The sequence below is a fragment of the Thalassophryne amazonica genome, chromosome 3, assembly GCF_902500255.1.
Source record: "Thalassophryne amazonica chromosome 3, fThaAma1.1, whole genome shotgun sequence".
NCBI lineage: Eukaryota > Metazoa > Chordata > Actinopteri > Batrachoidiformes > Batrachoididae > Thalassophryne > Thalassophryne amazonica.
Window position 1 is genome coordinate 65,048,617 of NC_047105.1, and position 12,923 is coordinate 65,061,539.

At 41.4% G+C, this 12,923-nt stretch overlaps 1 protein-coding gene across 1 annotated transcript in view; it reads left to right on the forward strand.

The window, feature by feature from the left end:
• Positions 1-11,564, forward strand: part of strip1 (striatin interacting protein 1) — a 70,466-nt gene extending 58,902 nt beyond the window's left edge. The window contains exon 20 of the mRNA XM_034166580.1: positions 9,701-11,564. Within this exon, the coding sequence (XP_034022471.1) occupies positions 9,701-9,948 (248 nt within the window). The 3' untranslated portion in view covers positions 9,949-11,564. The remainder of the gene's footprint in view (positions 1-9,700) is intronic.
• The last annotated feature ends 1,359 nt before the right edge of the window (positions 11,565-12,923 follow it).

Genomic DNA, 12,923 nt, shown 5'->3' on the forward strand with positions numbered 1-12,923 from the left:
TTGTGGAGAGCTGGTCATGTCCAGAACTTGTCCTCTTGCACGCCGAAACGGAGGCGTTCTTTGTCTCGCTTGAACAGCGAAATCGGTTGTGACGCACAAAGCCTCCGCACGGCTTTCCACGACAAAATCGCTGTTAAAAGTGAAATCTGCCAGAAAATGGTTGATGTCCAGCTCTTGTGATAACCAGAGAAAGTGCACATGACGGTCCCAGCTCCACACAGCCAACCATTTAGAAATGATCCGGTGGTTCGTGCTGTCGTCGTGGCTCAGAGCGCGGCGGGCCGAGCGCCATTGTGGGCCTTAAAGCTGTAGTAATAGTCCTTATTCTCTGTGAAGCCCGTACAATTTTCACCAAAAGCCAGATAAATTTTTCGAATGGTTTCCAGGTGCCAGTCTCTAACAGCTTCTGAAAAAATTCTGATGGAAAAAAAACCCAAAATCATTCTGCCATTTCCAGACAATGAAAATCCGATGACGGGGCGGGACCACTCCTTCCACAAGGCGTGCTCACAGGCGAATGACGTCACTGACAGGCGTGGAAAAACTCACGCATGCGCACAAGGGTTCAAGCTTGTCTGACGTGAAAACATATGAATGAAATCCATATAGTTTAAAAAAAAATAAAAAGGTACGATACTTTATGGACAGACCTCGTATCTATGTTCGCAGACAAGATGGCGGCGCCTTCCCCAGTAGGGTGAAGGCCGTCCGGCATCAGCAAGCCACGGCGGCCCGAGAACAAAGGCCAGTTATCAATAAAGCTAAAGCCTTGCTGTCTACAAAGTTATAAGTAAAAAAAAAAAACATATTATGAACCAACAAACCTATTGTTTGCTTGTCTGCCTATTTTGAAATTTCAAGATTTGGTGCATTATTTTATGATACAGACCATGTATAAAGTTAAAAAATAGATTGTTTGCCTCAACATATTCAAGAGTTCTTAAAATGAGGGAGTCCAGTTATCATCTATGAAGTACACTGATATTCGATAGAAGAAAGATTCAAACTACTGTTAAAAGTCATTGTTTTTCTGTAAAAGGTGTTAAAATCTGGAATAACTGTTACCGATAGTATTAAATTATCTGGTACATTAGCTGGTGTTAAAAGACTATGAAAAAATGAATTTCCTTACTATATAGTACATCCCCAATTCCAATGAAGTTGGGACATTGTGTAAAATGTAAATAAAAACAGAATACAATGATTTGCAAATCCTCTTCAACCTTTATTGAATTGAATACACCACAAAGACAAGATATTTAATGTTCAAACTGATAAACGTTATTGTTGTTGTGTAAATATTTGCTCATTTGAAATAGATGCCTGCAAACACATTTCAAAAAAGTTGGGACAGTGGTATGTTTACACTGTGTTACATCATCTTTCCTTCTAACAACACTCAATAAGTTTTGGAACTGAGGACACTAATTGTTGAGGCTTTGTAGGTGGAATTCTTTCCCATTCTGGCTTGATGTACAACTTCAGTTGTTCAACAGTCTGGGGTCTCCGTTGTCGTATTTGCGCTTCATAATGCGCCACACATTTTCAACGGGTGACAGGTCTGGACTGCAGGCAGACGTTGCTTGGATGGCAGCATATGTTGCTCCAAAACCTGGATGTATCTTTCAGCACTGATGGTGCCATCACAGATGTGTAAGTTGCCCATACCATGGGCATGAAGACACCCCATACCATCACAGATGCTGGCTTTTGAACTTTGCTCTGGTAACAATCTGGAAGGTCTTTTTCCTCTTTTGTCTGGAGGACACGATGTCCATGATTTCCAAAAACAATTTGAAATGTGGATTCATCAGACCACAGAACACTTTTCCACTTTGTGTCTGTTCATTTCAAATGAGCTTGGGGCTCAGAGAAAGCGGCGGCGTTTCTGGATGTTGTTGATGTGTGGCTTTCGCTTTGCATGATATAGTTTTAACTTGCACTTGTAGATGTAGCGACGAACTATGTTAACTGACAATGGTTTTCTGAAGTGTTCCTGAGCCCACACGGTAAGATCCTTTACACAATGATGTCGGTTTTTAATGCAGTGCCGCCTGAGGGATCGAAGCTCACGGGCATTCAAAGTTGGTTTTCGACCTTGTAGAAAGTTCTCCAGATTCTCTGAATCTTCTGATTATAGTATGGACTGTAGATGATGGAATCCCTAAATCCCTTGCAATTGAATGTTGAGAAACATTGTTCTTAAACTGTTGGACTATTTTTTCACGCAGTTGTTCACAAAGTGAACCAAAGCCTTTTGGGAATGCTCCTTTTATACCCAATCATGAAACACACCTGTTTCCAATTAACCTGTTCACCTGTGGAATGTTCCAAACAGGTGTTCTTTAAGCATTCATCAACTTTCCCAGTCTTTTGTTGCCACTATCCCAACTTTTTTGAAACGTGTTGCAGGCATCCATTTTAAAATGAGCAAATATTTGCACAAAAACAATATAGTTTATCAGTTTGAACATTAAATATCTTGTCTTTGTGGTGTATTCAGTTGAACATAGGTTGAAGAGGATTTGCAAATCATTGTATTTGTTTTTATTTACATTTCACACATCGTCCAAACTTAATTAGAATTGGGGTTGTAATATTAGGTTAACTGTCTTTGTGGCTGTTCTTTTGTTTAAATGGTAAATAAATGGCAAATGGACTGCATATATAAAGCGCTTTTCCATCTGCATCAGATGGTCAAAGTGCTTTACAAATAATGCCTCACATTCACCTCGATATGAGGGTGCTGCTATACAAGGCGCTCACTACACACCGGGTGCAATAGAGGAGACCTTGCCCAAGGGCCCTTAGTGATTTTCCAGTCAGGCTGGGATTTGAACCGAGGATCTTCTGGTATTAAGCCCAATGCCTTAACCACTAGACCATCACCTCCCCTAATTTTAATTGGACATTATATTACTGATTGTTTTATCAGTTGCATTATTTTTCTGATTAGTACTGTGTTCTGAGTGTTTCGCAGTGACTGCATGCAACTTTGTGATTTTCTGGGATTGGAGACTGGCGTTATGTGTTTGCCGCTCCTCTGGTTTTTCTCTAGTTTTTCTCTAGTTTTCTCATTTGTAACTTGGTTTTAGTGGCTTGAGTGTAATTTTTTATCTTTGGGTATGCACTTGACGTAGTTCTTGGTCCTTCAGTGTGCATTTTTAACCATTTTTGATTGTTTAGTGCCTTTTTTGCACTGTATGACGCCGCACTTCACTCCCTCAGCTAGTGCGATGCTAAGCTACTCTGCAGCTGCGGAGCCTGAACAACAACAATGTCCCTCGGGACATTCTCGCTATCAGAGAGCTTGGTTTGCTCCGCCGACTCAGATGAAGTGTTAGGAAACGAAAGAATGGTTTTGAGGGTTCTAAGTGTTTAAACTAGAGTCACGCTTGGGAGGGATAGAAGACGTTGGTGCACACTAAAGATGGCACTAATGTTGAGTAAACATTCAGATTCTGCTGTCAAGCTAATGGAAGGGTTATTTATTATTTATTAATAGTAGTTTTTGACTGGATGATAAATGACGATTATGTTGTGCTTATAGTTTCTTAAAGCTTCGCTGAAATGGTACCAGTACAAATATCCTAATGAGAGTGAACAGTATTTTTATTGCCGGTATTGATTGCGTGGTAAATTTATTAAACCACCCAAAAATGACATTCCCTCTGAAATGGCTTTCACCAGTGGACCCACATCCATAAATTTGTAGTTTTACACAATAATAAATGATTACATCCGACATGTTTTCAGTTATTTCTTTTTCATCAACATGAAATTAAGACAGCTTCAGTTCACATTTTCTTTTTCTTTCTTACCAAACCAACTTGCATGGAATGAATCACAAATAAGTATTTACATTGAGCTAAACTTTTTTCACTTCTCGTTTCAACTGTATGTATTACTGCAATGCCACCACCAGATGGCGGGTGCACTATGTATTCACAACTTAAATTGATTGTGACTGTTTTTTTAAGTACAGTAAAACTCCTCTAAACCATTATCGTATAAACTAAATACACTGACCGGACAAAAGCAAAAGTCCCAATGCTTCTGTATGGTTTTCCATGTAATAAACGCCGTATATACCAGATATTGTATAACAGATTTTTGCTCGGACAGAGAGGTCTGAGCATGCCCAGTAACAGAGGTATGAAATGAAGTTAAGCACTGACACTTACCAATTCAAAGAAAGTGGGTACCGTATGTCCTTGATTAATCGCCCAGCCATTTATATTTTCAAACTGTGCCCAGACCCGCCTCCTATGCGAGACAGGGCGTAATTCATGGCCAGTGATTATTAACAAAATGCTGCTTGCTGCCTGCACTGTAATATGGTGTTAAGTTTCACACATATCCTTGGGTGTGACGAACCAAGCCACTTTAGATCAGAGCCCTTTGATTGTGTGTGAACTCTCCCTGGAGCCTGGTGTGCACCTGCTAAACCTTCATGCGCATGCGTGAGTTTTTTCACGCCTGTCGGTTGCGTCATTCGCCTGTGGGCAGGCTTTGAGTGAGCACTGGTCCACCCCCCTCGTGGGATTTTCATTGTCAGGAAAATGGCTGAGCGATTGGAGCAGCGCTGAATCAAATTTTTCCAGAAACTGTGAGAGACAGCCGGGTGGAAACCATTCGGAAGATTCAGACGGCTTTCGGTGAAGATACTCTGGGCATCACACAGATTAAGGATCATTACAACCGGATTAAAGACGGCCCACAGTGGCGCAGGGCGCGCCGCGCTACGAGCGGCCATCGACAGGCTGAAACGACCAGATCATTTCCAAAGTGAAGGCTGTGTTGATCCGGGACCTCGTCTGACTACCAGAGAAATTGTGGAAGAGGTGTACATCAGCACTTTTGCAGCACATTCCACTGTTACAGGAGATTTTGTAATGAAAGACGTGCGGAGGAATTCGGGCGTCGGGATGGAGCCGCTAATGGCGCACAACAAAAAGCACGTCCGTGTTGGAAGTCTCACAGGACAAGTTGTGACATGCCCAGCTGTTACACAATTTCTCGGATACTCACTCGACTGAAAAGCCACCGAAAGCTGTCTGAATCTTCCGAATGGTTTCCAACACGGACGTGCTTTTTGTTGTGCGCCATTAGCGGCTCCGTCCCGACACGTGAATTCCTCCGCACGTCTTTAATTTCTCTGGTAGTGAGACGACGTCCCGGATCAACACAGCCTTCACTTTGGAAATGATCTGGTCGTTTCAGCCTGTTGATGGCCACTCGGAGCGCGGCGCGCCCAGCGCCACTGTGGGCCGTCTTTAATCCGGTTGTAATGATCCTTAATCTGTGTGACGCCCAGAGTATCTTCACCGAAAGCCGTCTGAATCTTCCGAATGGTTTCCACCTGGCTGTCTCTCACAGTTTCTGGAAAAATTTGATTCAGCGCTGCTCCAATCACTCAGCCATTTTCCTGACAATGAAAATCCCACGAGGGGGGTGGACCAGTGCTCACTCAAAGCCTGCCCACAGGCGAATGACGCAACCGACAGGCGTGAAAAAACTCACGCATGTGCACGAAGGTTCAAGCTTGGCTGATGCAAGCGCACATGATTTAAGTCCATATAGTTTTTAAAAAAATAAAAAGGTCTGATAGTTTTCTAACAGACCTCGTATATATAGTTGTGCAGGGCTATCAAAGCAGTTTCAAACTGAAATCTTGGCAGATATCTTTATATTTCCAGGAGAAAGCACTGTATTTCATTTCATTTGTATTTTAGTGAGCTTTTTGCACATTGTTATATTTTCCACTTATGTGTTGTCTTTGTGTGCTTGGTTTCATAGTTTGAGTACATGGCTCAACATTTGGTGTTTGCAAACTGCATTCCGCTAATTCTGAAGTTTTTCAACCAGAACATCATGTCCTACATCACAGCTAAGAATAGGTAATGACCAACATTGGTTGACAGAAATTCTGATTCCTGACATGAATAAAGTAATAAGCTGTATTTAAACATCAATGTTTCCTGTTTTAGTATTTCAGTACTTGATTTTCCTCACTGTGTGGTGCACGAGCTGCCGGAGTTAACTGCAGAGAGTTTGGTAAGTTCTCTGCTTTGATCAAACTGCTGCTCTAACTGTACGGTTGGTGTGATGTCATTTTTTGTGGTTATTCCAACTTTAACAGGAATCAGGAGACAACAATCAGTTTTGCTGGAGGAATCTGTTTTCGTGCATTAACCTGCTGAGAATCCTCAACAAACTGACAAAGTGGAAGCACTCCAGAACCATGGTGAGAACACTTCTCAACAAAAAGCTGTTGCCATAAACACACACAACAAACGTTTAACTCCTCACACTAATCTTTGCTCCACAAGATGCTTGTAGTGTTCAAGTCAGCTCCCATTCTGAAGAGGGCGCTAAAAGTCAAGCAGGCGATGATGCAGCTCTACGTCCTCAAACTCCTCAAAGTGCAAACTAAATATTTGGGCCGTCAGTGGAGGAAGAGCAACATGAAGACAATGTCAGCCATCTACCAGAAAGTTCGACATCGCCTCAATGATGATTGGGCCTATGGAAACGGTGAGTTACAAACAAAATTAGTGCATCAGGATCTGTAGCATTGACCATCAGGTAGCTATTGTTTAAAGACATGGTGGTGAGCACAACTTTGAACTGATCGTAGCTGACTTGAAATTTTGTGTATGCACACACACACACACACACAGTAGTGTTCAGAATAATAGTAGTGCTATGTGACTAAAAAGATTAATCCAGGTTTTGAGTATATTTCTTATTGTTACATGGGAACCAAGGTACCAGTAGATTCAGTAGATTCTCACAAATCCAAGACCAAGCATTCATGATATGCACACTCTTAAGGCTATGAAATTGGGTTTTTAGTAAAAAAAAAAGTAGAAAGGGGGGTGTTCACAATAATAGTAGTGTGGCATTCAGTCAGTGAGTTCGTCAGTTTTGTGGAACAAACAGGTGTGAATCAGGTGTCCCCTATTTAAGGATGAAGCCAGCACCTGTTGAACATGCTTTTCTCTTTGAAAGCCTGAGGAAAATGGGACATTCAAGACATTGTTCAGAAGAACAGCGTAGCTTGATTAAAAAGTTGATTGGAGAGGGGAAAACGTATACGCAGGTGCAAAAAATTATAGGGTGTTCATCTACAGTGATCTGCAATGCTTTAAAATGGACAAAAAACCAGAGATGCATGGAAGAAAACAGAAAACAACCATCAAAATGGATAGAAGAATAACCAGAATGGCAAAGGCTCACCCATTAATCAGCTCCAGGATCAAAGACAGTCTGGAGTTACCTGTAAGTGCTGTGACAGTTAGAAGATGCCTGTGTGAAGCTAATTTATTTACAAGAATCCCCCGCAAAGTCCCTCTGTTAAATAAAAGACGTGCAGAAGAGGTTACAATTTGCCAAAGAACACATCAACTGACCTAAAGAGAAATGGAGGAATATTTTGTGGACTGATGAGAGTAAAACTGTTCTTTTTGGGTCCAAGGGCCACAGACAGTTTGTGAGACGACCCCCAAACTCTGAATTCAAGCCACAGTTCACAGTGAAGCATGGTGGTGCAAGCATCATGATATGGGCTTGTTTCTCCTACTATGGTTTTGGGCCTATATATCGCATACCAGGTATCATGGATCAGTTTGGATATGTCAAAATACTTGAAGAGGTCATGTTGCCTTATGCTGAAGAGGACATGCCCTTGAAATGGGTATTTCAACAAGACAATGACCCCAAGCACACTAGTAAACGAGCAAAATCTTGGTTCCAAACCAACAAAATTAATGCCTCGCAGATGTGAAGAAATCATGAAAAACTGTGGTTATACAACTAAATGCTAGTTTAGTGATTCACAGGATTGCTAAAAAAAAACAGTTTGAACATAATAGTATTGAGTTTGTAACGTCAACAGCAAATGCTACTATTGTTGGGAAAGTGTAGTGACATGGACCCACAACAGGGGGCGCAAATGAACGGACAATGGAGGAAGTCAAATAACACTTTACTGTTGTGAATAAGCACAACAAACACAGCAGATTACAATAATAGTCAATGAAGTCAATTCACAAAAATGTGTCGCGTGGGCAGGCTCGAAGATAAGAGACGTCTGTCCAAAGCAGAACCGGAACCACACGATTTCCTCCGCCACTGAATCCCGGGAATACTGGAGCCGCCAAGTCCCGAACTCCCAGGTGGCCACTGCCTCCGCTTGTCGGATCTGGTACTGCTGGCGAGGAACAAAAACAGTTAGATGTGGGTGTGTCTGCACCCAGCAACACGTATGGTGGAAAACCACCTCCACCTCTCGTCGGAAAAAAGGAAACAAAATATCTGCTATCCAACACACAAAGTAACAGGTATTCCTGTCAGGAAGACAACAAAGTCGGCTGAGTACGTTACCTCCTCGGTAGAGCGATATCTCGGCAAAGAGGTTGAGATGTCGTCCTGCTGATATACCACTGCTGATTGGATGATTGGTGACAACTGTTGTAGGCGATAAGTGACAGCTGTCACCCCGGCTGCTCCTGTGAGGCGGCGCCCTCTGGTGCCTGGAGCCCGCACTCCAGACAGGGCGCCCTCTGGTGGTGGTGGGCCAGCAGTACCTCCTCTTCAGCGGCCCACACAACACTATTATTGTGAACAGCCCCTTTTCTACTTTTTTTTTTTACTAATAGCCCAATTTCATAGCCTTAAGAGTGTGCATATCAGGAATGCTTGGTCTTGTTGGATTTGTGAGAATCTACTGAATCTACTGGTACCTTGTTTCCCATGTAACAATAAGAAATATACTCAAAACCTGGATTAATCTTTTTAGTCACATAGCACTACTATTATCTGAACACTACTGTATGTATATATACGAGGTCTGTGATAAAACTAACGTACCTTTTTATTTTTTTCAAAAACTATATGGATTTGAATCACGTGCGATTACATCAGACAACCTTGAACCCTCGTGTGCATGCGTGAGTTTTTTCACGCCGTCGGTTACGTCATTCGCCTGTGGGCAGGCTTTGAGTGAGGAGTGGTCTACCCCTCCTGTCGGAATCTCTTTGTCTGACTTCTTCCTGAGAGACTGACGCTTTGCTTGATCAAAATTTTTTCAAAAACTGTGAGGCACATCGAAGTGGACACCATTCGAGAAATTCAGCTGGTTTTCTGTAAAAATTTTAACGGCTGATGAGAGATTATGGACTGTTGCTGTCGCTTTAAGGACTGTCCACGGAGCGGGACGTCGCGACGCGCCCTGAGCCGCCGCTGCAACAGCAACAGTCCATAATCTCTCAACAGCCGTTAAAATTTTCACAGAAAACCAGCTGAATTTCTCGAATGGTGTCCACTTCGATGTGCCTCACAGTTTTTGAAAAAATTTTGATCAAGCAAAGCGTCAGTCTCTCAGCAAGTTCTCAGACAAAGAGATTCCGACAGAGGGGGGTGGACCACTCCTCACTCAAAGCCAGCCCACAGGCGAATGATGTAACCGACAGGCGTGAAAAAACTCTTGCATGCCCACGAGGGTTCAAGCTTGTCTGATGTAATCGCACGTGATTCAAATCCATATAGTTTTTGAAAAAAATAAAACGGTCCGATACTTTTCTAACAGACCTCTGATTTTCAGTGTCATTACTGAATTTGGTCATCCTTAATCAGAAGAAAACTAGAGATTAAAAGTGCCCAAAATATGACTAGTCTTTTGCAATTCTGGCAGCAGATTTGGATGCTCGTCCATGGGACTTCCAGGCGGAGGAGTGTGCTCTGCGGGCTAACATTGAGCGTTTCAACAGTCGCCGCTATGACAAAAACTACAGCAATCCAGACTTTCTGCCTGTAGATAACTGCCTGCAAAGTGTTCTCGGTCAAAGAGTGGACCTGCCAGAGGACTTCCAAATGAACTATGACCTCTGGCTGGAGCGTGAAGTCTTCTCTAAACCTATTTCTTGGGAAGAACTGCTGCAGTAAGAACCAACAACTTTCAGAATTGTCCTTTTTTTTTAATATAAATACATTGAAACTGTTTGAAGTAGGAATCCAGTTTTTACCAACACTAGAAAACATTATATTGTGAGTTCTCTATGGAATGAGGATGGGACTTATTCTGAGAAATCACCTGGATATTATCGTCATGTACCGTTGTATTATTCTTGTTGGGTTGGTGTGGTTTGTGAACAGGACTACATGCTTTCCATGATGATATGTTGCTTTTTTAACAAGTTTTGAAATATTTAGATTCTTTTGGGCAGCGTGGTGGCTTAGTGGTTAGCACTGTTGCCTCACACCAAGAAGGTCATGGGATTGATTTCCTCATGTGACCTTTCTCTGTTCTGCCTGACTTTGTGTGGGTTCCCTCCGGGTGCTCCGGCTTCCTCCCGCATCCAAAAAGACATGCAGGTTAGGTGGATTGGAAACTTTAAATTGTCCGTAGGTGTGCACACAGGTGTGATTGCGTTTGTTTGTCTATATGTGGCCCTGCGACAGACTAGCATCCTGTCCACGGTGTACCCTGTCTCATGCCCTATGACTGCTGGGATAGGCTCCAGCCCCCTTCCCCCTGGTTGCCCTTGGAGCAAGTGGTTGCAGATGAGTGAGTCAGTAGATTCTTTTGTTATTACAAATGATGTTAATTTTACCTGCTTGAAGACTGTTGAATCCTGCTCCAGATTTTCCAGTGAACAAGTACACTCTGTGATCTGTGTGCTTTGACGCAGTACATTATGTTCACATTATTTAAAATGATTCCATGGAAGAGGGTTTATGGTTTAACTACCCGGATGCAGCACAGATGACGGTGCTTTGTGTAAATGTATTGAGCCTTGGCTCAACAAACTCACGATAGAAAAAAATTTAATGTGTGACGCGTAGCATCTTCAGGGATGTTAAAATGGTCAGCCATAATGTAAATATGTACAAATACAAAACAGGTGTTACTTTTTAGTAGTTAGAATCTGAAGGCCCCAAAATTATTGTACATTAAGAAGCCTTTGTTGTTAACCTGCTGAGTTAGCATGGTTGTGGTTTTTTTTTCCCTGAATGAGTGAGAGTTGCTTTCCCATCTTTGCTGTGAAAATGTAATCATTCAGATATTGACTGAATAATGGGTTGGATTAACATGAAATAAAATAATAAGACCTTAAATTTGCAATGAAAGCAGTCGTCCTCCAAAATTCCTCCTTCATAAGTCAGAAAATAGCTAAGCCCCACTTTCAAATAGTATTTCATATTTCTTAAATGTTGTGTAAAATGGTATCAGAAAGGCCCCATTTTAATGAAATGAAAATAAATTTTTTAAAAGTACACAAAGGTGCCAGGAAACAGTATGGTAGATACTAAAAACCTGCTCACAAAATAAAATGCGTGAATTTCTTCTGACACCATTCAGAAGAATTTCCATATGGATCTGTTGTATAAATCACAATTGCTGAGACTGCACACATGAAAGAGTGGTGAGAGCAGTTTGTACACCATGAACATCCATAGAGGAGATTTTGGTATTTTATCACAAGGTTGCAGCTTTTGAAAATGCCACAATGCCAGTGGTGATGTCAGCATCACGAAACACAACAACAGATGATTATAGATTAAAAAAAAAAACACTACATCCGGAAAATATTCACAGCACTTCAATTTTTCCACATTTTATGTTACAGCCTTATTCCAAAATGGAGTAAATTCACTTTTTCCTCTCACAAGTCTACTCACAATAACATGATTTTTTTGTACAGTTTATTAAAAATAAACAAAAAAAAAAAAAATCACGTGTACATAAGTATTCACACCTTTTGCTTGATACTTTGTTGATTCACCTTTGGCAGCAATTACAGCCTCAAGTCTTCTAGAATATGATACCACAGTTGGTGCACCTATCTTTGGGTAATTTTGTCCATTCCTTTTTGCAGCACCTCTCAAGCTCCGTCAGGTTGAATGGGGAGGGTCTGTGCACAGCCAATTTCAGATCACTCCAGAGATGCTCAATCGGATTCCGGTCTGGGCTCTGGCTGGACAATTCAAGGGCATTCACAGAGTTGTCATGAAACCACTCCTTTGATATCTTGACTGTTAGGGCCATTGTCCTGCTGAAAGATGAACCGTTGCCTCAGTCTGAGGTCAAGAGCGCTCTGGAGCAGGTTTTCTAAGCTGCAGAAACATCTCAAGAATGAGCAGTGGAAACAGGATGCATGTGAACTCAATTTTGAGCTTCATGACAAGGGCTGTTTTTATATTTGTGTACATGTGATTTCTTAGTTGTTTTTTATTATTATATTTTGAATACATTTTTAAAAAAAAAATCACATTGTCATTAGACTGTATGTAGAATTTTGAGCAAAAAAATAATTTCATCTATTTTGGAATAAGGCTGTAACATAACAAAATGTGGAAAATGAAATGCTGTGAATACTTTCCAGATGCACCGTACTATTTGACTGTAATTTTTATGTTATTGTAGCCACAAGCTGCCCTTCACATTTCTTTTCAGCTGAAGAACAATGCCCCCTCCCCTCCCGACCACTTTCAGAACCATCAAGCTAAAGAATTTGATTAAAAAAAAAAAAAAAAAAGATTTGCTTTCAGTATAAGTGGGCGTGAGGTCACTTCTAACCTTGTGACAGAAAATAGAAACAAAGCTCTGCGACTTGTAGTTGGACATCGTTCTTCTGGTTTCTGATCTCTATAAAAAATTAGGCCAATCGGCCGACTTCCCCCCCCCCCCCCCCCCCCCCCCCCAAAAAAAAAGAAAAAGTGAAAGGACCATTTCCCAATTGTTTACTTTTAAATTTTGGTTGAGGAAAGAAAAAGACAAATTGTGAAACTTATTTATCATGGCTTTTGTCACCATTTTCTAGTTAAATGCTGTAATAAAATGATACTGCCATTTGTCTTGAATTCTTGTTTTTCTAGATTAATGTCTGAATAATATTTTTGGAGTCCATTGTCATTTC